Source organism: Hemiscyllium ocellatum, chromosome 25 (genome assembly GCF_020745735.1).
Source record: "Hemiscyllium ocellatum isolate sHemOce1 chromosome 25, sHemOce1.pat.X.cur, whole genome shotgun sequence".
NCBI lineage: Eukaryota > Metazoa > Chordata > Chondrichthyes > Orectolobiformes > Hemiscylliidae > Hemiscyllium > Hemiscyllium ocellatum.
Window position 1 is genome coordinate 7438189 of NC_083425.1, and position 27423 is coordinate 7465611.

The window sequence follows — 27423 nt, forward strand, 5'->3', positions numbered from 1 at the left end:
GATTTGCTTTCCAAAAATGCAGCACCTCACACTTCTCTCAATTAAACTCCATTGCCACTTCTCAGCTCATTGGCCCATCTGGTCCAGATCCTATTGTAATCTGAAGTAACCCTCTTCGCTGTCCACCACACCTCCAACTTATTAACTGTACCTTTTATGCTCGCATCCAAATCCCAACACCGATCCTTGTGGCACTCCACTGGTCACAGGCCTCCAGTCTGAAAAACAACACTCCACCACCACCCACGGTCTTCTACCTTTGAGCCAATTCTGTATCCAAATGGCTAGTTCTTCCTGTATTCTATGAGATCGAGCTTGCTATTCAGTCTCCCGTGGGGAACCTTGTCGAATGCCTTACTGAAGTCCATATAGATCACATCTACTGCTCTGCCCTCATCAATCATCTTTGTTACTTCTTCAAAAACTCAATCAAGTTTGTGAGACATGATTTCCCACGCACAAAGCCATGTTGACTATCCCGAATCAATCCTTGCCTTTCCAAATACATGCACATCCTGTCCCTCCGACAACTTGTCCACCACCGAGGTCAGGCTCACCGGTCTATAGTTCCCTGGCTTGTCTTTACTGCCCTTCTTAAACAGTGGCACCACGTTTGCCAACCTCCAGTCTTCCGGAACCTCACCTGTGACTATCGACGATACAAATATCTCAGCAAGAGGCCCAGCAATCACTTCTCTAGCATCCCACAGAGTTCTCGTATACACCTGATCAAGTCCTGGAGATTTATCCACCTTTAACCATCTCAAGACATCCAGCAATTCCTCCTCTGTAAACTGGACATTTTGCAAGATGTCACCATCTATTTCCCTACAATCTATATCTTCCATATCCTTTTCCACAGTAAATACTGATGCAAAATGTTCATTTAGTATTTCACCTATTTTCTGTGGATCCACACAAAGGCCGCCTTGCTGATCTTTGAGGGGCCCTATTCTCTCCCTAGTCACCCTTTTGTCCTTAATGTATTTGTAAAAACCCTTTGGATTCTCCTTAATTCTATTTGCCAAAGCTACCTCATGTTTAAAGTCTAGAGCTTCACAGGAGGCTCCAATAGCACTGATGATGTTCCCTAGCCAGGGAACGAAACGTTTGCAGCAAAATCTTCCAGCTCGGCGAACAGAACCACAGCTACCTCACGTCCCCAGTTTGCCCTCCTGATTTCCCTCTTACGTATACTCCTACTTCCTTCATACTCTAAGGACTCACTCGATCTATCCTGTCTGTACCTGACAAACGCTTCCTTCTTTTTCTTAACCAAACCCTCAATTTCTTTAGTCATCCAGCATTCCCTTTCACCCTGACAGGAATATACTTTCACTGGATTCTTGTTATTTCATTTCTGAAGGCTTCCCATTTTCCAGCCATCCCTTAACCAGCGAATATCTGCCTCCAAGCAGCTTTCGAAAGTTTTGTCTAATACCATCAAAATTGGCCTTTCTCCAGTTTAGAACTACAACTTTTAGATCTGGTCTATCCTTTTCCATCACTATTTTACAACTAATAGAATTATGGTTGCCGGCCCCAAAGTGCTCCCCCACTGACACCTCAGTCACCTGCCCTGCCTTATTTCCCAAGACTAGGTCAAGTTTTTCAACTTCTCTAGTAGGTACATCCACATACTGAAGCAGAAAATTGTCTTGTACAAACTTAACAAATTCCTCTCCATCTAAACTTTTAACACTATGACAGTCCCAGTCGATGTTTGGAAAGTTAAAATTCCCTACCGTAACTACAAATAGCTGAGATCTCCTTACAAGTTTGTTTCTCAATTTCCCTCTGACTATTGGGGTGTCTATAATACAATCCCAATAAGGTGATCATCCCTTTCTTATTTCTCAGTTCCACCTAAATACCTTCCCTGGGTTTGTTTCCGGGAATATCCTCCCTGAACACAGCTGTAATACTATCCCTTATCAAAAATGCCACTCCCCCTCCTCTCTTGCCTCCCTTTCTATCCTTCCTATAGCATTTGTATCCTGGAACATTAAGCTGCCAGTCCTGCCCATCCCTGAGCCATGTTACCGTTATGATATCCCAGTACCGTGTTGCTAACCATGCCCTGAGTTCATATGCCTTCCCTGTTAGGCCCCTTGCATTGAAATAAATGCAGTTTAATTTATTAGTCTTACTTTGTCCATGCCTGCCCTGACTGTTTGACTCACTTCTGTTCTCAGCTGTATTCATTTCAGATCGATCTCTTTCCTCACTATCTCCCTGTCCCAACCCCCAACTTATTAGTTTAAATCCTCCCAAGCAGTTCTATGAAATTTCCCTGCCAGTATATTAGTTCCCTTCCATTTTAGGTGCAATCCGCCCTCCTTGTACAGGTCACTTCTACCCCAAAAGGGATTCCAATGATCCAAAAATGTGAATCCTTCTCCCATACACCAGCTCCTCAGCCATGCATTCATCTGCTCTATCCTCCTATTCCTGCTCTCATTCGCTCATAGCACTGGGAGTATTCCAGATATTACTACCCTTGAAGACCTCCTTTTTTAATTTCTGCCTAACTCTCTGTAATCTCCCTTCAAGTCTCAACCTTTTCCCTTCCAATGTCTTTGCTTCCAATGTGGACAATGATCTCCTGCTGGCCCCTCTCCCCCATGAGAACACTCTGTACCCTCTCTGAGACATCCTTGATCCTGGCACCAGGGAAACAACACACCATTCTGCTTTTTCTCTGCTGGCCACAAAAACATCTGTCTGTACCTCTGACTACAGAATCCCCTAACACAATTGATCTCTTGGAAGCCGACATACCCCTCATTGCATTAGAGCCAGTCTCAATACCAGAAACTTGGCTGTTTGCCTGAGAATCCATCACCCCCCCTACATTTTCTAAAACAGCATATCTGTTTGAAATGGGTATATCCACAAAATACTCCTGCACTAGCTGCCTACCTCTCTTACCCTGCCTGGAGTTAACCCATCCATGTGACTGTATCTGAGACTTTCCCCCTTCCTATAACTGCCATCCACCACATACTGTTGCTTCTGCAAATTCCTCACCGTATCTGTCTCTCCAACCGATCCACTCGATCTGATAAGATTCGCATCCAGCAGCATTTATGGCAGATATAATCCGCAGTGACCCTTAAACTCTCTTTAAACTCCCATATCTGACAAGAAGTACATATCACTGCAAAGGCCATTTTTGCTCCTTCACAATCTACAGACCCAGAAAATAACACCGTCTTGTTCCTCAACAAACACTGCCCCAGGTTAAATTAATAGCTATGGCTTACATTTTAAGTTTAATCAAGAGACTTATCTCCAAAAATATATAATCAAGAAAGAATCCACTATCCTCACTACTGCAGCCTTTTTCTTGGACTGACTTAAAACAACAATTAACTTATCTGATTCTGTGATGTGAACTTCGCCCAACAGTTCAAGATTAGTTGTGAATTTCACTGTTTGTTAATTTTCCCTGATGCACTCCAATGCCCAGCAATACACAAATTCCTTCGATATGCAATAATTGATTTTTTTTTTAAATAAACACTTCATACCATGTAAGAAGGCAGTGTTTTAAGCGATCCAGGTTCTGGTCTGTGGGTGAAAGGACCTTCGAGCACTCCCCGTCTCAGCATGTGAAGTAAAAGCTTAGCATACATGTTTCGGTTTTTGCGTCCCATTACTCCGGCTCCAGCTCCAGATGGATCGCATAATTTCTTGATCCACAAGGCACATCTCTGGCGTTCTATATGATGTATATAGAAATTTTAAAAGCCATTCATCCTTTAAATGTACAATACACTATAAACTTTGACATGCAGGTAAAAGAAGCATGTTATTATAGCAGAGAGGGAGAATACAGATCAGTCCCTCTATCAAGAGGCACAAACCTGAAACGGAATTCAGAAGAAAACATCATCATACCACTATGGAACATGCTTGGTGGCAATAAGAGTGTGTCGGGTATTAGTAGACACAAGGAGATAATAAGGACTGCAGATGTTGGAAGTCAAAGTCAATAAACTGTGGAGCTGGAAGAGCACAGCAGGTCAGACAGCATCAGAGGAGCAGGAAAGTCAACTTTTCGGGTCAGGGTCTTTCATCAGGACTTACGAAGAGTACTGACCCGAAAAGTTAACTTCCCAATAGTAGACACAAAGCAGGTTTCTAACTATCCACTTGGACACCAAAAAATAACTTAATTAAAGATAATTGATTATACTTGTATACTTACAAAGATTACTGAAGTTGCACATCGACATCACATTTGACCCTAAAATGGATTTCTGACTTCTCATCATTAAGACCTTTCATCCCACTTCCACCAGATTGCCCAACTTCACCTGACTCAGTTTATTTGTTTACAAGAGTTGAATTCAGGTCATTGACACCTCTAAATTCAGCTATTCCAATATACTTCTGGCTGGTCTCTCACATTCGACCCTTGTTAGTATATAACTCACATTAAATCCCAACCGCATATCACTTGTTGACCTACATTGTCTCCTGGTCTAGCAACTTCTTGATATTAAAATTCTAACTCCAATTCCTATTTTCAAATCCCTCCAAAGCCTTGCTTCTTCCTACTTCTGTACTCTTCTCCAGCCTCACAAAACTGAAAGGTATTCCCTAATCTGACTTCTTGTGCATTCCCAAATTTTAATTGTTACACTGCTGGTGGACACACCTTCGACTGTCTGGAGCCCAAGCTTATGCACTACTTTCACTGTATCTCTTGACCAACATGGTGGCACAGTGGTTAGCACTGCTGCCTCACAGCGCCAGAAACCCGGATTCAATTCCCATCTCAGGCAACTGTCTGTGTGGAGTTTGCACACTCTCCTAGTGTCTGCGTGGGTTTCCTCCGGGTGCTCCGGTTTCCTCCCACAGTCCAGAGATATGCTGGTTAGGTGAACTGGCAACGCTAAATTACCCACAGTGTTAGGTGAAGGGGTAAATGTAGGAGAATGGATCTAGGTGGTTTGCTCTTCAGAGGGTCGGTGTGGACTTGTTGGGCTGAAGGACCTGTTTCCACACTAAGCAATCTAATCTCCCTTCCCCTCTGTAAAACACATTCCTTAAAATCTATTTATTGGACAAACTTTTTGACACATGACTTATTATTTCTGTGTGTAGCTCAGTGGTTTAATAATGCTCCTGAAAAGCACCTTCGAAGATTTCAGTATATTGGAAATGCTATATAAAATCAAGTTGTTGTAAAATACTTAGATTAGTCTAATTGATTTCCATCTGAGATAAGTAAATATTTTAGCACTACAGGAACATGGACTACTCAATATCATAATATTTAAAACAAACACAAAATCAAAGCTAGCAAGCTACTTCTGTTCTCAGCTCTTGAAACACAAGTGCTTTAAATTTCCTGAACACATCTGCACATTTCCTGAACATAGATGGATTTTTGGGGGAAGACGACAGTGTGGTGACAGCATCACTGGGCTTGTAATCCAAAGATACCAGAGTAACGTTCCAGGAAATACATACAAATCTCACTATGGCAAATAAAAATAACTCACCATAACAAATCAATAAAATATGGATATGGAACCTAGTTACAGCAACCGTAACCTATAAAAGTACATTTTAGGGAAGAAAATCCAACATCCTTTCCTAATCCGACTATTCACAATTCCAGATTCACAGCAATACGGTCAACTCTCAACTGCTTGCTCTCCAAAATGACCTAGCCACAGAATACAATGGAAACTAAGGCAACAAATGCTGACCTTGCCAGTGACACTCAACTCATGAAAGAATAAAAAGAGAAAAAGAAATCTTAGCACAACAGATTTGTACAAATTCTTCATCTGGAAGTGAGGCTGGTGAATGCTACCAGGCTAGAAAGGATTTTTATTTTTTATTTATTCATTCACAGGATGTGGGTATCACAAGACAAGCCAGCATTTATTCCCCATCCCTATTGCTCTTGAGAAAGCGGTTGGGAGCTGCCTTCATAAATTGCTGCAATCTATGTGGTGTTATGTATACACACACAATGTCATTAAGGAGAGAATACCAAGATTTGACCTAGAGACACTAATGAAATGGCAATATATTCCTAAGTCTGAATGGGAAGTATATTGGATGGTAACTTGCAGGTGGCAGTGTGCCCAAGTATATGCTGCCCTTGCTCTTCTAAGTGGTCATGGCAGTTTGGAAGGTGCTGTCTAAGGAGCCTCGCTGAATTTCTGCAAAGCATCTTCTAATTGGGAGAAAGTGAGGGCACATATGCTGGAGGTCAGAGTTGAAAAGTGTGGCACTGGAAAAGCACAGCAGGTCAGGCAGCATCTGAGGAGCAGGGGAATCCATTCATCAGGAATGTGTATCTTCTAACTGGTACACACTGCCGCTACTGAGTGTTGGTGGTTTACATTATTGCTGGAAAGTTACCAAGGACCAAATCCTTTGTCATATCCAGTGTCTGATATCACCTGGAACAAATTGAATTTGCTGAAAATTGCCATCCATGATGGTGTTGACATCTGGAGGAGACCAAGATGGATCATCCACTTAGCACTTCAGGTTGAAGATTGTTGTGGATGTTTCAGCCTTGTATTTTGCACTGATCTGGACTTACCATATAAATAGAGTGGCGACAACAGCAGGTCAGAGGCAACAAATCCTGCATCAAGTATCTCACATCTTGACTTCCCAAAGTCTGTTCACCATCGACAATGCACAACTCACGAATTATGGAGTATTCCCTAATTGTCAGGATGAGTGCAGTCCAACAATCAAAAAGCTTGACAGACCACATCCACAAACATTCAGTTATTCCACCACTGATGCTCAGGCACAGCAGAGTGTATTATCTACAAAATGCACTGCAGAAAGTCACCGAAGATTGCCAGACAATACTTTTTGAAGTAATGCCCAATTCCATTTAGAAGAACAAGGCAGATACATGGAAATACCACCACCTGAAAATACTTCTCCAAGCTACTCAGCATTCTGACATTCAAATATTGCCATTCCTTCACTGTTTCTGGGTCAAAATCTGCAATTGCCTCCCTAACAGCATATGGACTGCAGAAGTTCAATGCGATAGCTCATTATCAACTTCTCAGAGGCAATTAAAGGCAGGCAATAAATGCTGATTCAGCCAGTAATACGAAGTCCTACAACTGAATAAAAGAAAAAGTGCTGCATTCCCCCATTAGAGAGGATGGAGACATTTGTTGAGCCATCTCATCTGCCAGTGAACTATTTAATTGTCCACCACCATTCACACCAGATGTACGGCAGGGCTGCAAAGTTTAGATCTGATCCACTGGTTATGGAATCATTTGGCTCTATCACTTGCTGCAGACAGGAAGCGGACATCACAATCAAGCCTAAACCAGTCTGCCCTGGAAATTCAAGTACATGTAGGAGTGGGTGCTGCATAACTATCAGGGTTGGGTCATTTGCCAAATTCCTCCTCCATAAACCAATATTGAAGCTGCAAGCAGGCTTCTTCAGAGCCCCTCATTGCTTCTCTCTGTACTGTGGAGGCAGTAATTTTGACATGTTCTCAACACACAAGAGTTTCCAAATCCTGACTCCACCTCTAAGCTCATTCTTCGAACCCTTTCCTGAGTTTGTTGTATGATTCAACATGTTCTGTCGATGCAATTCATATAGCACAAATGCTTTTCCAATGGGCTTTCACTGCTTCTAGTTTTCCAGAATTTCCAGAATCTATATTCACTAAATAACCGTCTTTCTTCTCATTTTATGCTACAAAGCACAAACCCCAACACTGCCAGATCTACAGTTTGGTAAAGACACAGTCCTAAGGATGCCAGATTTCAGAGGTATAATCTGTAATTCAAAAAGAGACAGGAACAAACCATAGTCCCTATAGGCTTATATATCTCATTTACTCAATAGATAAATTCACTATTAGGAGAGCTTTTTTTATCCTGCTATACTGTATTTAAGAAATACTGGCAAAATGGTTATTAAGGAAGTTATATTCATGCCACTGACTACACAGGACAAAATATTCAAGCTCCTTTAATATGATTTATTAAGTTTTCACAATCCTCAATTATTTATTTGGTTTAAAGTTCTTTTGTGTCCATTTATTATTGCATAGGTCATCAACTGCAAAGCAAGTAACTGTCAGAATATTCCTTCTCAATCCAATAATCATTTCTTCAGGCTTTGCACTACTGATTCAAGAGTACCTTCACAGAACTGATTTTCATTAAAATTAATGATCTTGTTTTTGTCAAATCTCTGATTTGCCAGTACATTATTGCATCCGTTTATTGCATGATTGGCAAACATACTGACAACCACGGCAACCTGCACCCAAGCTACAAACCTTTACACAAACCTTGAACACCTACGGGTGAGACACGCTAAGACAAGAAACGAAATGGGAATCCTGTGCCAACCGCCTAAGCCCTACGGATGAACAACTCTGAGTTCTACATGGATACTGAAGGACCAAATAAATTCCAGAAGAGACAGTACGCCAGCACTTCACAGGAGGCTCCAAAGCACTTAAGATACCACCTAGACAGGGTATGAAATATCTGCAAATCAACTTCCCAGCTCGATCATACCCACAACCACGGCAGGGTGTTCAGAATACAGCGTCTGAGAAATTTCTGATCTTCATGAGGCAGAAATCCAACTCTGAGCCCTGAACCTCAGCTCCACTTGAGCTGTAATGTTTCTTTCGGTTGATGGTTTGTCCTTTTGCAAATTTGAGAGACTGAAAGTCAAGAAAAACCTGTTTTACTAGCTGTTTCCACCAACTGAAGTGTCTAGCGCTAGGGGGCATGGTCAAAACATTTCAGCCAAACTTTTCAGGAATTAACCTACAAATTACTTCTGCAAGGAAAAAGGTGGTAAAGTTTTGAACCTTCTTCATAATACAACAATTAATGCTGAATTCGTAGTTCTAAATCTGACATTCTTAGATTTATGTTAGTGAAAGCAATTAAGGAATATAGAGGAATAATAGATAAAATGGAAATAGGTCACAGATCAGCCAGCCCCTCAATGGTTGCCAGAACAGACTGGACAGTTGACCTCTGTCAGATGGGTGACTTCTGTTCCCATGTTCAATGAAGTTGATCGGTGGTAGATAAATCTTAAATCAGAACACCCAGATGTTTGTAACAATAACTTGAGATCAATGCATCTTAATAGGAACATTGGTTTAAAATTTTACATTCAACTAATAAGGAACAATGGCCAGCTTATGAAGTTTGGATATCTCCACAGTTCCCCAACTTGAATTAGTGAAAACAGCAAGAAAAATTCTTTTACACTAATTATGTTGCTACTCACTGCTGCACAAAGCATTGCGCACTGATAAAATATTAAAAATTAGCACTGATATTAAACACAACACAAATAACTGAAACTACCAGAGGAGACTATCCTTCAATAACTAGCAACAAACCTTCTCCCTTTAGAGCTTACCTGACTTATGTAACAGTTTCAGAACATATGGTTTCATGTCAACTAAGTAGTGGTCAAATTCTGAATCCAGTTGTTCCCAGGTTTCTTCCTGGTTTGCCATTCTGTTCCTTGAGTAATGTTTCCACAATCTGCTAATGTAGAAAAAAATTCTGAAGTCTTGGTTTTACAAAAACATCACCATTTTTATTCAACTCCCAGAGATAAGTCATTATAACATTGCAGGTCAATCCATCCTCTCAAAATATAAGTAATACAGACTCATGGAATAAAGGTAAGTAAATTTTACTGCCTGCAAATAAAACCTCAATTCAAATATCAGTTTGTGTCAAGCATGTATCTATCGCCACTGAAAACAATCTCTTCTGAGGGAACGGGACAGATCAGTGAGTTAAAATATTCAGGTTGTTAAGTGGTTGGTGTTTTGGAAGTTTTGGACATTCTGATCACAGGGTATATACAAATGTCATTTGTTAAGATCCCAGAAAAGCACCCAAATTGTGTTATGACGATAGACTAGACTGCAAAATTTAATATTACCATTTGGTTAGGGACCAGTAATGGATATTTATTTAGTAAAAAATGAGGTCTGCAGATGCTGGAGATCACAGCTGCAAATGTGTTGCTGGTCAAAGCACAGCAGGTTAGGCAGCATCTCAGGAATAGAGAATTCAACGTTTCGAGCATAAGCCCTTCATCAGGAATAAGAGAGAGAGAGCCAAGCAGGCTGAGATAAAAGGTAGGGAGGAGGGACTAGGGGGAGGGGCGATGGAGGTGGGATAGGTGGAAGGAGGTCAAGGTGAGGGTGATAGGCCGGAGTGGGGTGGGGGCGGAGAGGTCAGGAAGAGGATTGCAGGTTAGGAGGGCGGTGCTGAGTTGAGGGAACCGACTGAGACAAGGTGGGGGGAGGGGAAATGAGGAAGCTGGAGAAATCTGAATTCATACCTTGTGGTTGGAGGGTTCCCAGGCGGAAGATGAGGCGCTCCTCCTCCAGCCGTCGTGTAGTTGTGTTCTGCCGGTGGAGGAGTCCAAGGACCTGCATGTCCTCGGTGGAGTGGGAGGGGGAGTTAAAGTGTTGAGCCACGGGGTGATTGGGTTGGTTGGTTCGGGCGGCCCAGAGGTGTTCTCTGAAGCGTTCCGCAAGTAAGCGGCCTGTCTCACCAATATAGAGGAGGCCACATCGGGTGCAGCGGATGCAATAGATGATGTGTGTGGAGGTACAGGTGAACTTGTGGCGGATATGGAAGGATCCCTTGGGGCCTTGGAGGGAAGTGAGTGTGGAGGTGTGGGCGCAAGTTTTACATTTCCTGCGGTTGCAGGGGAAGGTGCCGGGGGTGGAGGTTGGGTTGGTGGGGGGTGTGGATCTGACAAGGGAGTCACGAAGGGAGTGGTCCTTGCGGAACGCTGATAGGGGAGGGGAGGGAAATATATCCTTGGTGGTGGGGTCCGTTTGGAGGTGGCGGAAATGGCGGCGGATAAGTCAAATGGTGGGATATAGGAGACTTGCTAAGGGAATAATGCCACAAGACTCAATGGTTTTGAACAAACAAATTTTACTACACAATTTTAAAACTCTAGTACAATCTACAATACATATACAATGATTTCTCACACCCAGCATAAACACATGGCAACATGGGTATATACTGCAATCAAACACCTCTCAATCAATATCAAAGATCAAGTGGGACCAAGACAGATCCCAAAGATTTACAGCAATTTCCCCTAGATGATAATGACAAAGTGGGTCATGAAATCTCAAACTTCAGAAAGCATTTGAATTCTTCACTTTTGCCAAACTGGCCTTGAAACCCCACATCAAGAACCATTCAGTCATGGACTGTTGTAGTTTGAGTTAATCAAGCCTTTCCTCGTTCCATGCTTGCCTGGACTCTGAACACTGTACTCGAGCACTCTTTCCAACATAATTTTGGCTATTCATCAACAGCTAGCTTCACCAAATCAGGAGCATCATAAGAGAAACTGAAACGGGGAAACAATTCTCAAAGAGGAACACTAGAAGTGTAAAGAACATTTATTCCATCAATAATTAAATCACAAGTTATTGAAATAAGAGCACTGATAGTAATACTTAACATTCAGATTCCTCTCATAACCATCTGACAGTCAATGTTGCCAAACTAGCTTACTTGAAACATGAAGCAATTGCATATTAGTGTCTCTGCCTCTGGATCAGAAACCTCAGGTTTAAGTCCCACCTGCTCTTGAGGCATGTGAAATCACTTCTGAACAGTTTGATTAAAAACATCTATAACAAATGGATATTGGACCTAAAATTAGAACTAGAATCTCCTTCCATAGCATAAGATACAATCAAGGGCATTCAGTGCATGCCACTTTTAATAGTCTGAATTCTCTACCTTTGGTTATGCATGAAGACAACTCTGAACTGGGAAGATCAACCTGTCTTGGACTTCACACTTCAAAACCAGCAAGCACCAACTGACCGAAACCAAACCAAGAAATTACAAAGGGGAGTGGACTTGGAACTCAATTCATATCTCAACCTAGTTCAAAACTCAGCACATTGCAAACACTCAGACTCTAAAACGAATAGTGTTCTTGGAATTACAGAAATGACAGCACTGCAGAACTTGAGTTCCCATAACAGTGCAAATGTTCTGTTTAAATCTCGGTCCAGCCACACTGGGCATGTTTTATAATCACCCTTTGCAAATATTTATCCAATGCTTTCTGAAATGATATTGGAGTCTCCATCACAACAGTAAATTTTGGTTCAGCATCTCATTATCAAGCAGCCATTGATTCAAGAACCTTCCTTCACTCATCCCCTGTAGTTTCTTCAAAGGTAAATCCCCATGCTTCCTATTCCCTCACCAGGGAAAATAATTTTTCACTTTGTATCTCCAATAATGTCCCCAGATTTCACTCTGCCATGAACTGAGGGGCAGCGAGGAAAGGCTCTCTCATTCACCTCACTATTGCTGCCAGCTTCAGCTGCACAAAAAATATTAACTCCCAGCTTTTCAGTCACCCACCTGCTCTAATCCCCATCTTACCTAACACTCAACCTGCATTCACACCTTGGATATTCCTGGAAATTCCTGGATATCTAAAAAGAATTAATAACATAATATAAAGTTGTCCAGTCATGTTTAAGTCTTCGGACCATATCTAACCTAAGACTGAATGTCAAATGTCATAGAACATAGAACATAGAACATAGAAAAATACAGCGCAGTACAGGCCCTTCGGCCCTTGATGTTGCGCCAACCGAAGCCTACCTAACCTACACTAGCCCAATAACCTCCATATGCTTCTCCAATGCCCGCTTAAAATGACCATAAAGAGGGAGAGTCCATCACTGCTACTGGCAGGGCATTCCATGAACTCACAACCCATTGAGTAAAGAATCTACCCCTAACATCTGTCCTATACCTACCACCCCTTAATTTAAAGCTGTGTCCCCTAGTAACAGCTGACTCCATTAGCGGAAAAAGGTTCTCACTGTCAACACTATCTAAACTCCTAATCATCTTGTACACCTCTATCAAATCTCCCCTAAACCTTCTTTTCTCCAATGAGAACAGCCCCAAGTGCCTCAGCCTTTCCTCATACGATCTTCCTACCATGCCAGGCAACATCCTGGTAAACCTCCTCTGCACTCGTTCCAATGCCTCCACATCCTTCCTATAGTATGGCGACCAAAACTGCACACAATACTCCAGATGAGGCCGCACCAGAGTCTTGTACAACTGCAACATGACCTCAGGACTCCGGAACTCAATTCCTCTACCAATAAAGCCCAGTACGCCATATGCCTTCTTCACAGCACTATTTACCTGGGTGGCAACTTTCAGAGATCTGTGTACATGGACACCAAGATCCCTCTGCTCATCCACACTACCAAGTAGCCTACCATTAGCCCAGTAATCCATCTTCTTGTTACTCCTACCAAAGTGAATGACTTCACACTTAGCTACATTGAACTGCATTTGCCACCTTTCTGCCCAGCTCTGCAACTTATCTGTATCCCGCTGTAACCTGCCACATCCTTCTTCGCTGTCCACAACTCCACCAACTTTCGTGTCATCCGCAAACTTGCTCACCCAGCTTTCAAGCCCCTCCTCTAGGTCATTTATAAAAAATGACAAACAGCAATGGTCCCAAAACAGATCCTTGTGGAACACTGCTAGTAACTGCACTCCAAGATGAACCTATACCATCAACTACTACCCTCTGTGTCCTTCCAGCCAGCCAATTCCTAATCCAAACCTCTAATGCACCCTCAATGCCATACCTCCGTAGTTTTTGCATTAGCCTACCATGGGGTACCTTATCGAACGCCTTGCTAAAATCCATATACACCACATCTACTGTTTTATCCTCGTCCACTTCCTTGGTCACCTTCTCAAAGAACTCAATAAAGGTTTGTGTTTGCACGACCTGCCCTTCACAAAACCATGCTGACTATCCTTGATCACATTATTCCTATCCAGATGTTCATAAATCCTATCCCTTACAATTCTCTCTAAGACTTTGCCCACAACAGAAGTGAGACTCACTGGCCTGTAGTTACTAGGGCTATCCCTACTCCCCTTCTTGAACAAGGGGACCACATTCGCTATCCTCCAGTCTTCTGGCACTATTCCCGTAGACAATGACGACATAAAAATCAAGGCCAATGGCTCCGTTATCTCCTCCCTAGCTTCCCAGAGGATCCTAGGATAAATGCCATCAGGCTCAGGGGACTTACCTATTTTCATCCTTTCCAGTATTCCCCACACCTCTTCCCTACATACCTCAAGGCCATCCATTCTAATCACTTGTGACTCAATATTCACATCAGCAACAGTGTCCTGTTTCTCAGTGAATACTGACGAAAAGTATTGATTTAGTGTCTCTCCAATCTCCTCCGCCTCCATGCACAACTTCCCACTACTAACCTTGACTGGACCGATACCTACCCTAGTCATCCTTTTATTCCTGACATACCTATAGAAAGCCTTTGGGTTTTCCCTAATCCTACCAACTAAGGACTTTTCATGTCCCCTTCTCGCTGCTCTTAGCTCTCTCTTTAGATCCTTCCTGGCTACCTTATAACTCTCAAATCGCCCCAACTGAACCTTCACGCCTCATCTTTACATAGGCCGCCCTCTTCCCTTTCACAAGGGATTCCAATTCCTTATTAAACCACAGCTCCCTCACAAGACCCTTTCCTCCCTGCCTGACTGGTACATACTTATCAAGGACACCCATTAGCTGTTCCTTGAACAATCTCCACATATCATTTGTGTTCTTCCCTTGAAGCCTATTTTTCCAATCCACGCATCCTAAGTCATGCCTCACCGCATCATAATTTCCCTGCCCCCAGCTATAGCTCTTGCCCTGCAGTGCACACTTATCCCTCTCCATCACTAGAGTAAAAGTCACCGAGTTGTGGTCACTGTCCCCGAAGTGCTCACCTACCTCCAAGTCTAACACCTGGCCTGGTTCATTACCTAGAACCAAATCCAGTATAGCGTCACCTCTTGTTGGCCTATCTACATATTGTGGCTGAAAATGTGTTGCTGGTTAAAGCACAGCAGGTCAGGCAGCATCCAAGGAACAGGAAATTCGACGTTTCGGGCCAGAGCCCTTCATCAGGAATGAGGAGAGTGTGCCAGGCAGGCTAAGATAAAAGGTAGGGAGGAGGGACTTGGAGGAGGGGCGATGGCGATGTGAGAGGTGGAAGGAGGTCAAGGTGAGGGTGATAGGCCCGAGTGGGGTAGGGGCGGAGAGGTCAGGAAGAAGATTGCAGGTTAGAAGGGAATCGACTGAGACAAGGTGGGGGGAGGGGAAATGAGGAAACTGGAGAAATCGGAGTTCATCCCTTGTGGTTGGAGGGTACCCAGGCGGAAGATGAGGCGCTCTTCCTCCAACCGTCGTGTTATGTTCTGGCGATGGAGGAGTCCAAGGACCTGCATGTCCTTGGTGGAGTGGGAGGGAGAGTTAAAGTGTTGAGCCACGGGGTGGTTGGGTTGGTTGGTCCGGGCATCCCAGAGGTGTTCCCTGAAGCGTTCCGCAAGTAGGCGGCCCGTCTCCCCATTATAGAGGAGGCCACATCGGGTGCAGCGGATGCAATAGATGATGTGTGTGGAGGTGCAGGTGAATTTGTGGCGGATATGGAAGGATCCCTTGGGGCCTTGGAGAGAAGTAAGGGAGGTGGTGTGGGCGCAAGTTTTGCATTTCCTGCGGTTGCAGGGGAAGGTGCCGGGAGTGGAGGTTGGGTTGGTGGGGGGTGTGGACCTGACGAGGGAGTCACGAAGGGAGTGGTCTTTGCGGAACGCTGATAGGGGTGAGGAGGGAAATATATCCCTGGTGGTGGGGTCCGTTTGGAGGTGGTGGAAATGACGGCGGATGATATGCTGTTTACAGAGGTTGATGGGGTGGTAGCTGAGAACCAGTGGGGCTCTGTCTTGGTGACGGTTGGAGGGGTGGGGCTCAAGGGCGGAGGAGCAGGAAGTGGAGGAGATGCGGTGGAGGGCATCGTCGATCACGTCTGGGTGGAATCTGCGGTCCTTGAAGGAGGAGGCCATCTGGGCTGTACGGTATTGGAACTGGTCCTCCTGGGAGCAAATGCGGCGGAGACGAAGGAATTGCGAATATGGGATGGCGTTTTTACAGGGGGCAGGGTGGGAGGAGGTGCAGTCCAGGTAGTTGTGGGAGTCAGTCGGTTTATAGTAGATGTCTGTGTTGATTCGGTCGCCCGAGAGAGAAATGGAAAGGTCTAGGAAGGGGAGGGAGGAGTCTGAGACAGTCCCGGTGAATTTGAGGTCAGGATGGAAGGTGTTGGTAAAGTTGATGAACTGTTCAACCTCCTCATGGGAGCAAGAGGCAGCGCCGATACAGCCATCGATGTAGCGGAGGAAAAGGTGGGGGGTGGTGCCAGTGTAGTTGCGGAAGATGGACTGTTCCACATATCCTACAAAGAGACAGGCATAGCTGGGGCCCATGCGGGTGCCCATGGCAACTCCTTTAGTTTGGAGGAAGTGGGAGGATTGGAAAGAGAAGTTGTTCAGGATGAGGACCAGTTCAGTCAGTCAAAGGAGGGTGTCAGTGGAAGGGTACTGGTTGGTGCGGCGGGAAAGGAAGAAGCGGAGGGCTTTGTGTCCTTCGTGATGGGGGATGGAGGTGTACAGGGACTGGATGTCCATCGTGAAGATAAGGTGTTGGTGACCAGGGAAGCGAAAATCATGGAGGAGGTGGAGGGCATGGGTGGTGTCCCGAACATAGGTGGGGAGTTCTTGGACTAAAGGGGACAGAACCTTGTCGAGATACGCGGAGATGAGTTCGGTGGGGCAGGAGCAGGCTGAGACAATGGGTCGGCCAGGGCAGTCAGGTTTCTGGATTTTGGGCAGGAGGTAGAAACGGGAGGTGCGGGGTTGTGGGACTATGAGGTTGGAGGCGGTGGATGGGAGATCCCCTGAGGTGATGAGGTTATGGATGGTCTGGGAGATGATGGTTTGGTGGTGGGAGGTGGGGTCATGGTCAAGGGGGCAATAGGAGGTGGTGTCCGCGAGCTGGCGTTTGGCCTCAGCGGTATAAAGGTCGGTGCGCCAAACTACTACCGCGCCTCCCTTGTCTGCCGGTTTGATGGTGAGGTTGAGGTTGGAGCGGAGGGAGTGGAGGGCTGCACGTTCTGAGGGTGAGAGGTTGGAGTGGGTGAGAGGGGTGCAGACCTCACTTTTTACTCGACACCCCACTCCGGCCTATCACCCTCACCTTGACCTCCTTCCACCTATCACATCGCCATCGCCCCTCCCCCAAGTCCCTCCTCCCTACCTTTTATCTTAGCCTGCCTGGCACACTCTCCTCATTCCTGATGAAGGGCTCTGGCCCGAAACGTCGAATTTCCTGTTCCTTGGATGCTGCCTGACCTGCTGTGCTTTAACCAGCAACACATTTTCAGCTCTGATCTCCAGCATCTGCAGACCTCACTTTTTACTGTCTACATATTGTGTCAGGAAACCCTCCTGCACACATTGGGCAAACACCGACCCATCTAATGAACTCGAGCTATAGCTTTCCCAGTCAATATCTGGGAAGTTAAAGTCCCCCATAGCAACCACCCTGCTACTTTCACTCTTCTCCTGAATCATCCTCGCAATACTTTCCTCTACTTCTCTCGGATTATTAGGAGGCCTGTAGAAAACTCCTAACAGGGTGACCTCACCTTTCCTATTTCTAACCTCAGCCCAAACTACCTCAGATGGCAAGTCTTCCTCCATCGTCCTTTCCACCGCTGTAATACTATCCTTGACAAGCAATGCCACACCTCCCCCTCTTTTACCCCCATCTCTGACCCTGCTAAAACATTTAAACCCTGGAACCTGCAACAGCCATTCCTGTCCCTGTTCTACCCACGTCTCTGTAATGGCCACAACATCAAAGTCCCAGGTACCAACCCACGCTGCAAGTTCACCTACCTTATTTCTTATACGTCTGGCATTGAAGTATACACACTTCAAGCCACCTTCCTGTTTATAGGCACCCTCCTTCGAGATCGATGCCTTGTTCCTAACCTCCCTACACTCAAGGTCCTGTACCCTAAAGCTACAGTCCAGGTTCCCATGCCCCGGCAGAGTTAGTTTAAACCCTCCCAAAGAGCACTAGCAAACCTCCCCCCAAGGATACTGGTGCCCCTCAGGTTCAGGTGTAGACCATCCTGTTTATAGAGGTCCCACCTTCCCCAGAAAGAACCCCAGTTGTCCAGAAACCGGAATCCCTCCCTCCTGCACCATCCCTGTAGCCACGCATTCAACTGTTCTCTCTCCCTATTCCTCGACTCTCTATCACGTGGCACGGGTAACAAACCAGAGACAACAACTCTGTTCGTTCTAGCTCTGAGCTTCCAACCTAGCTCCCTGAAAGCCTGCCTAACATCCTCACCCCTCTTCCTACTTACGTCATTGGTGCCAACATGGACCACGATCTGCAGCTGCTCCCCCTCCCCCTTAAGGACCCGGAAAACACGATCAGAGACATCACATACCCTTGCACCTGGGAGGCAACATGCCAATCGTGAGTCTCTGTCGCCTCCACAAAACTGCCTATCTGTGCCCCTCACTATTGAGCCCCCAATAACTATCGCTCTACCTTTCTCCACCCTTCCCTTCTGAGCAACGGGGACAGGCTCCGTGCCAGAGGCCTGAACCTCGTTGCTTACCCCTGGTAAGTCATCCCCCCCACAAGTATCCAAAACGGTATACTTGTTCTTGAGGGGAATGACCGCAGGGGGTCCCTGCACTGGCTGCTTCCTCCCACTCCCCCTCACTGTCACCCACCTCTCTATAACTTTCGGAGTAACTACTTCCCTAAAGCTCTGATCTATGACAAACTCTGCCTCCCGAATGATCCGCAGTTCATCCAACTCCAGCTCCAGTTCCCTAACACGGTCTTGGAGGAGCTAGAGATGGGTGCACTTCTTGCAAGTGTAATCAGCAGGGACGCTAATGGCTTCCCTCACCTCATACATGTTGCAAGAGGAACACTGCACTGCCTTCGCTGCCATCCCTCTAAAAGGTAAACTTTAAAAACTAGATCTAAAGAAACAAACAAGCAAAATGCAGCACTTACCTGCTTACCACAATGGGTCTTATTATTAGGTTAGAGGAGGAGGGCGGGTGGGAGGCTCTACCCCTTAGTGCCTCGGGTTCCTCGCCTGCGCGCTTTTATAAGAAAAAAAAACCTTCCCAGGTAAACTAGCGCGACACCAGCTTCCTGATCCGCTAGACGCTTTAATAAAAACTTTAAATTTTAGCCGTTAAAAAAAACAATACCGCAACTTAAAAAAAAACCACCAGACAGCCGTTACCTGCTCCGCCGAGAGAGTGAGCAAGCTTGTTGTGCAAGCTTTGCATAATCGGGCTATGAAATTTTCAGTAAGCTTCATTTGTACTATTTTTTTAAAATGCTATGATCGAATCTTACTAACACCAGTGAACAAATTTCACTTCAAAGCCATCCTTCAGATGAGCAGTTAAATCGTGATCCTTTTGGTCAAGACGGCGGAGTAGGATGCTCTGACTCAAGCTCCTCAACCCCTTCTGTTTATTTCATATTTTCTTTTTTCTACATGTCTCTTTCTCTGCCTTTTGATGTTTTCCCCTAATGTAGAATGAGCTGGAGGCTCAAGCACAGCAGGGACGGCCAGCAGGCTGGAGGCCCAAGCACAGCAGGGACGGCCAGCAGGCTGGAGGCCCAAGTGAAAAGGAGTGAGCGAATGGGCTGGAGGCTCGAGCGGAGCGGAGACAACCAAAGGGCTAGAGGCCGGAGTGGAATGGGGACAGCCAGTGGACTGGACCCCCTAGTGGAGAAAGGCAGAAGTTGGTCTGGGGATCAGCACAAGCAGTCAGCAGCATGCGAGCCCAATCAGGCCACTTCTGGGAGTCAATGCACTCATCTACTGCAGAAAAACTGTAATGCTTATCATAACTTTATTTCTCATTTTTTTCTAACTGATACAATGAATAACTAAGAAATATAACTTCTTTTTTTATCTTTATTTCTCTATTTTGCATCTAAGTTATGTACCTAGGTACTTTATATCTAAGATGACACAAACTTTTCACTGTACTCCTGTACATCTGTACTTGTAGTGACAATAGGATATTCTAACTCTAATCCGACATTCTGGAGGGTTGTAAAAGATCCCTTGACACTGCTCAAAGAAAGGCAAGCATTTAATAACCCCTCAACCAACTTGAAAACAGATTATATTTGTTCCACAATACACAACTCAAGTATTACTATTTTGTCAAGGTTTTTCATCTTATTCATACAGTCATATACTCATAGATATGTACAGCATGGAAACTGGCCCTTCAGTCCAACTTGTCCATGCCAATGAGATATCCTAAATAAATCTAGTCCTATTTGCCACCACTTGACACATATGCCTCTAAAACCCTATCATTCATATACCCATCCAGATGCCTCTTAAATGTTGTAATTGTATCAGCCTCCCCTACTTCCTCTGGCAGCTTGTCCCATACATGAACCACCCTCTGAAAAAGTTGCCCATAGATTCTTGTGGGTGTACTGTACCTTTAAGAGAGCTGAAATTTCTGGCTAGCACAGAAAGTCCAGAACAAGGTGACAATATAACACTTGGTTGAACATCTAATAGCTGTGTTGTCTCGATAAAGAAAAAAATTTGAATTCGGCTGATCAGTTTAAATCATGCCCCAAGATACCAAGTTTGAATTTAGTATTTTGACAATATTAGAACCAATGAAACGATCCAATGTTTTGGGATATAAATATCAGACATTTGAACAGTGACCCAGAGCGGTAAAAAGAGCAGCTGGCACCAACAAAACATCTGCTCTCTTAAAGCTACATTTATCTATCAAAAACCTGTGAAGCAGAATCCCTGAGAAGAGGAAAAGAAGACAGAGTAAAACCTGTAGAAGACACTCAGCAAAACTGCTTGGTTTTGAAACATGGCTATATTTTTATGTAAATCGTAATTAGGATTTTTATCGGACCAGTATTGTAGAGGGGAAGGTAAAAGGTAGATTTAGAGAAAAGAGTTGTAAATAGTTGTTAGTTAATTATTCTCCGAGACAAAAAAAAGTTAATTTTAACTTTAAATAGTGACTTTTGGGATAGTTCTTTGCCTCTCGTATTTTAACAGATTACAGTACGGGTGAATCTTTTCTGTGTTGCTGGTTTAAATTGTCGTAACAATTTGGGGGCTCATCACTGGGATTTGAACAGTTTGGGTCAATTCGTGAATTGGGCAGGTTTCAACAGATTTGAATAGAATTGGGGTACAAAAATGCCCAGTGGATGTAAAGACTTGCAGGTTAGTGTCCAAGATCTTTAAATAAAACGTAGGTAAGGCAATTTTTTTTTTAATTTTGGTGACTTGTGCTTCGTTAAATTAAAAAAGAGAGAGAAATGGCTCTTCATATTGCTAAAGAAGTTCTGAGATTTGAAGATAATTCTCAAATTTGCCAAGACAGTTTAGAAGGAAAGAAAAAGATCATACTTTTAGAATGAGCAAAGAAGTTTGATTTGGGTTTAACCAAGGACAAAGTAAAGCAGAAATTGTAAGGGACTTACTTAATCACAGGTGCAGTATAGGTAGAAAAACTTAAATTATAATTCAGGAAAATGGAGTTAGAAGATAAACAAAGAGAGAGGGAAGAAAGAGAAAGAAGGTTCTTAGCTGAGTAGGGACAGAAGAAAGGGAGAGAGAAAGAGAGAGAATTTGAACTTGTGAAGCTGTGACTTAGTCAGTAAAGTCAAGTTAACAGGATGGACATTAAACCAGAAGGTAGTGATACATACAGATATATTAAAACTCTGCCACATTTTGATGAGAAAGACGTTGAAGCCTTCTTTACTTCCTTTGAAAAATTGGCTAGGCAGATGGAGTGGTCATGACGACTTATGGGTAATGGTAGTTCAGGCTAAAGTAGTAGGCAGAGCTCACAAGGTATTTGCCGCGCTGTCAGATGAGATGTCAAGAGATTACGAATAGCTCAAACAGGCTATTTCAAGTGGTTATGAAGTGGTACCAGAAGCATATAGACAGCGGTTCAGAAACAAAGAAGGAACCAGGTCAGACTTATGTTGAGTTTGAAAGAATCAAACATAGTCATTTTGATAGATGGGTGTGTGCTTTAAAGATAGATAGAGCCTTTGAGGCTCTGAGAGAGATTATTCTCCTGGAGGAGTCTAAAAACTCACTTCCAAAGATGGTAAGAATTCACGTGGAGGAACAGCAGGTTCAGGAAGTGAGAAGGGCAGCAGAATTTGCAGACGAATACATGTTGGTGCATAATACAAGTTTCTAGCCAGAATTTTGTCCAGTGAGGGATAGAAGCTAGGAGAAAGGGAGGTTCTACTCAATGAAACCAAGAGTAGAGAACATTGGTAAGAATTTAACAAAAGGTTAAAAAAAGTCCAAGAGTGGAAAGGAGGTGAAAGGTCTCAGATGCTTCCACTGTGGTAAAGTAGGATAAGTAAAATCACAGTGCTGGTCGTTAAAGAAAGGCACTGTGGGAAAAGGTGTGGTAAAAGAAGCTGAAGAAGGTAGTAAAGGAGACCCCAAGAAGAGTCAAGAAGCTGCAGGAGTGTGCACAGCCTAGGCAGGACTGCGTATGGAGTTAGTACCTTACCTCTACAAAGAATTCATCTCTGTAGGTAAAGTTTACTCAGAAAGAACAGGGGGAGAAGAACAAGTAGTTATAATTTTGAGATACAAGATCTAACCAGTCGCTGATAGTAAGGGATGAGCGAATGTGCACTCTTTCTGATCTGTTACCTGAGAGTGTGGCAATTTGTGGGATAGATTGACAGAAATTTAGCATTCCTCAATGTAAGATCAGGTTGGAGTGCCAACTCAAGACTGGGGAAGTAACAGTGGGAATGATTGACAGAATGTCAGTTCCAGGAATCCAGTTGGTTCTTGGGAATGATTTGGCAGGATCCAAGGTTGGACTGACACCCCTTGTTATGGAGAAGTGCAAGGAAGAAACTGAGAGCAACCAAGAAATTAAGGAGTTCAAACAGAAATATCCTGGTATTTTCCCAAACTGGGTGGTAACCAGATATATATATGGATGCGTACTCCAAAAAGGAGGCGAAGAATATTCCCGAGGGTTATTATCTGAAAGATAGAATCCTGGGATGAAAATGTTGACCATGACAGGTTAGTGCAAAGGAGAAATGGGCCGAAGTGCACCAGATTGTGTTGCCAGTAGCATACAGACAGGAGGTGTTATGAGGAGCATATGAACTACCTGTTGGAGGTCACTGCGGGGTACAAAAAAAACTCAGGTTAAGGTACAAAAACATTTTCAAGTCATGCCATTTGGATTGAAGAACGCACCTGCCACATTCATGAACAGAGTTGTGGCAGGGTTAACAAACTGTGCAGGCTACTTGGAAGATGTAGTTATCTTTAGTAAGTCATGGAAGCTGACTTGGTACAGTTGGCAGAGCTCTGAACGACTACGAGAAGTAAAACTGGTAATAAACTTAAACAAAACTGAATTCGTGAAAACAGAGGTGACGTTCTTGGGACAAAATAATGATCATGGAAGGTTTACCTACGAAGGCCATCAAGGAATTTCCACGACCAACCTCAAAGAAAGGTGCTTTGATTCGTAGGATTCAGCGGATTCTATCAGAAGTTTGTTCTGAACGTCAGCAGTGTAACGGCAACGTTAACCGATTTGCTGATGAAGAACACAAAGTTTTGGTGGACAGAACAATGCTAGGAGGCATTCAACCATTTGAAAGCAATACTAACCACCGCACAAGTTTTAGCTACACCAAACTTTTCAAAACTGTCAACGATGCTAGTGACATAGGAGTTGGAGGTGTACTGCTTCAGGAAGATGAGGATGGGCTTGAACTGCCAGTTGGTTATTTTTCGAAGAAACTCAACATCCATCAGATGTATGTCACAAACAATGTATCCGAGACAGTTGTGAACACTGATCACAATCCTCGTACATTCTTATAATGCTTTAAAGACAAGAATACGAAACTATTTCTTTGGAGTCTTATGTTACAGATTTTTAATTTAAAAATCGTATTTGTCACAGGTCATATAAATTTAATCGCAGATGTGTTATTATGGATTTAACTGATAACTTTTGGAAGAGATTTGTGTTTATTTAATGTTATATGTTGTGGGCGGCACAGTGATACAGTGGTTAGCACTGCTGCCTCACAGTGCCAGAGACTCGGGTTCAATTCCCGCCTCATGCAACTGACTCTGTGGAGTTTGCACATTCTCCGTGTCTGCGTGGGTTTTCTCTGGGTGCTCCAGTTTCCTCCCACAGTCCAAAAAATGTGCAGGTTAGGTGAATTGGCCATGCTAAATTGCCCATAGTATGAGGTGAAGGGGTAAATGTAGAGAATGGGTCTGGACAGACTGCACTTCGGCAGGTCGGTGTGGACTTGTTGGGCCGAAGGGCCTGTTTTCACACTAAGTAATCTAATCTAATATACCTGGGAAGAAGTTAAGGTGAATTTGGGTGAAAGGGAATGTGTTTAAAGAATACAAAAAAATGAAGCCATCTTTTCATTACGATGGTACATTTTTCTTAAGGGGGAGGAGTTATGAAGTTGTGGGTGTAATGTACCTCTAAGGGAGCTGAAATTTCTTGCTAGCACAGAAAGTCTGGAACAAGGTAACAATAAAACATTTGGTTGAAACAGCTAATAGCTGTGTGGTCTCGATTAAAAAAAACAAATATGAATTCGGCCGATCAGTTTAAATAATGCCCCAAGATACCAAACTCCAATCAAGTTTGAATTTAGTATTTTGGCAATATTAAAACCAATGAAATGATCCAATGTTTTGGGATATAAATATCAAACATTTTGAACAGTTACCCTCTACTTTTTATCTTTTACATAAATGATTTAGATGCGAGCATAAGAGGTACAGTCAGTAAGTTTATAGATGACACCAAAATTGGAGGTGTGGTGGACAGCGAAGAGGGTTACCTCCAGATTACAACAGGATCTGGACCAGATGGGCCAATGGGGTGAGAAGTGGCAGATGGAGTTTAATTTAGATAAATGTGAGGTGCTGCATTTTGGAAAAGCAAATCTTAGCCGGACTTATACACTTAATGATAAGGCCCTCGGGATTGTTGCTGAACAAAGGGACCTTGGACTGCAGGCTCATATCTCCTTGAAAGTGGAGTTGCAGGTAGATAGGATACTGAAGGCGGCGTTTGGTATGCTTTCCTTTATTGGTCAGACTATTGAGTACAGGAGTTCGGAGGTCATGTTGTGGCTCGACAGGATATTGATTAGGCCACTGTTGGAACGTTGCGTGCAATTCTGGTCTCCTTCCTATCAGAAAGATGTTGTGAAACTTGAAAGGGTTCAGGAAAGATTTACAAGGATGTTGCCAGGGTTGGAGGATTTGAGCTACAGGGAGAGGCTGAACAGGCTGAGGCTGTTTGCCCTGGAGCGTCAGAGGCTGAGGGGTGACCTTAGAGGTTTATAAAATCATGAGGGGCATGGATAGGATAAATAGACAAAGTCTTTTCCCTAGGGTCAGGGAGTCCTGAACTAGAGGGTTAAGGGTGAGAAGGGAAAGATATAAAAGAGACCTAAGGGGCAACTTTTTCACACAGAGGGTGGTACGTGTATGGAATGAGCTGCCAGAAGAAGTGGTGGAGGCTGGTACAATTGCAACATTTAAGAGGCATTTGGATCTGTATATGAATAGGAAGGGTTTGGCGGGATATGGGCCAGGTGCTGGCAGGTGGGACTAGATTGGGTTGGGATATCTGGTCGGCATGGACGGGTTGGACCGAAGGATCTGTTTCCATGTTGTACATTTCTACGACTCTAAGTTCACCTCTCATCCGACAATACTTAGTCCCACCCTCAGACTCAGCACCGCCTTCTTGACCTGCAATCTTCTTTCCGACCTCTCCGCCCCCACCCCCTCTCCAGCCTATCACCCTCACCTTAACCTCCTTCCACCTATCATAATCCCAACACCCCTCCCCCAAGTCCCTCCTCCCTACCTTTTATGAGGAGGCACACCCTTCTCATTCCTGAAGAAGGGCTTATGCCCGAAATGTCGATTCTCCTACTCCTTTGATGCTGCCTGACCTGCTGCGCTTTTTCAGCAACACATTTTTAAGCTCTGATCTCCAGTATCTGCAGTCCTCTCTTTCTCCTTTTTTGTTGTCTAAACCTTGCCTATTCTGCCCCTCCCTATAGCTCAAATCCTCCAACTCTGACAATATCCTTAAATCTTTTCTTCACTCTTTTAAGTTTAACAAAACCTTTCCTGTAGCAGGAAGACCAGAATTGAACTCTGTTCCAGGAGTAGCCTAACCAATTCCTGCATAGCTGCAACATAGCATTCAACTCCAAATCTCAATGCACTGACCCATAAAGGCAAGCATACAAACGCTTTCTTCACTACCTTATTTACTTGCAACTCCACCTTGACAGAACTATAAACCAGGACCTTAATACTGCATGTATTTAAGTACAATATCCTCAGATCTGCGTTGACTGCACGCCTTTCATAGTTACTCTCTCATCGGCTGCACCCGCAATTAGGTCCCTGACCCTTTACATACTCTCTTGTTCTGGAAACTTCAATAACCTCTGCTGAGTCCTTCTCTCAAACTTTTTCCATGCAATTAGTACACCCGCCCTACCCTGACCTCCCCCACACACCGTTCCAGTTTCCACCATACCAGCCTTTGAGCCACATATTTACCTCTTTAATCTTATTGATCCGGTATCAACTTGCTCATAGCTCAGGTAGTAATCCAGAGATTATTACTTCATTCGGTCTGCTTTTTTATTTCAGCCCTAGCTCCTCATATTCCTTCAGCAGAACTTCTTTTCTCTTTCTATTTGTATCATTGGTACTGACATTGACCATGACAACTGGATCCTTTCTTCCCACTCCAAGTTCCTCTATAGCCCAGATGAGATGTCCTGAACCCAAGCACCAGGAAGGCAAAACAGCCTTCAGGGATCTTGATCTTGGCCACAGAGAACAGTGTCTATTCCCCTGACTATTTTATTCTCAACTATGACATTACTCTTTTAGCCCCCCTCTTGAATAGCTCACTGTGCCACAATGGTGTGATCAGTCTGCTCATCCACCTCCCCCACAGATTCCACCTTCATCCACACAGGGAGCAAGAACCTCAAACCAGTTAGACAAGCCAATGATCCTTTAGCACTTCCTGCCTCACTCATCATCACACCCTCCTGTCCCTGACCACTGATCAAATCCAACATAGGACCTTTTTCTCAGGTTAACAAAATGATGAGTGTCAGACAGAACACACATTAGTAACATATTGAAAGAATGTGGGTGCAAGCCAATAAATCAAGTGCATGATCACAAACACGCCACTGCGAATTAAAACGTTCTCATCATGTAAAGAATCAAAAGGACTCACCTCATAGCAAATCACTAATCATTCCTTGGATAAATAGGGGCAACCAACACAATCGATG

The 27423-nt window shown here is 44.0% G+C and overlaps 1 protein-coding gene across 4 annotated transcripts in view; it reads right to left on the reverse strand.

Moving 5' to 3' along the window:
- The window catches only part of cep112 (centrosomal protein 112), a 572452-nt gene that overhangs the window by 537597 nt on the left and 7432 nt on the right, over positions 1 to 27423 (reverse strand). For 3 of the 4 annotated variants that reach the window (XM_060844726.1, XM_060844724.1, XM_060844725.1), the window contains exons 2-3: positions 9424 to 9554; positions 3534 to 3724 (exon numbers count right to left, since the gene is read on the reverse strand). In XM_060844726.1, the coding sequence (XP_060700709.1) occupies positions 3534 to 3724; positions 9424 to 9523 (291 nt within the window). In that variant the 5' untranslated portion in view covers positions 9524 to 9554. The remainder of the gene's footprint in view (positions 1 to 3533; positions 3725 to 9423; positions 9555 to 27423) is intronic. The other variant, XM_060844723.1, reaches the window with a different exon arrangement.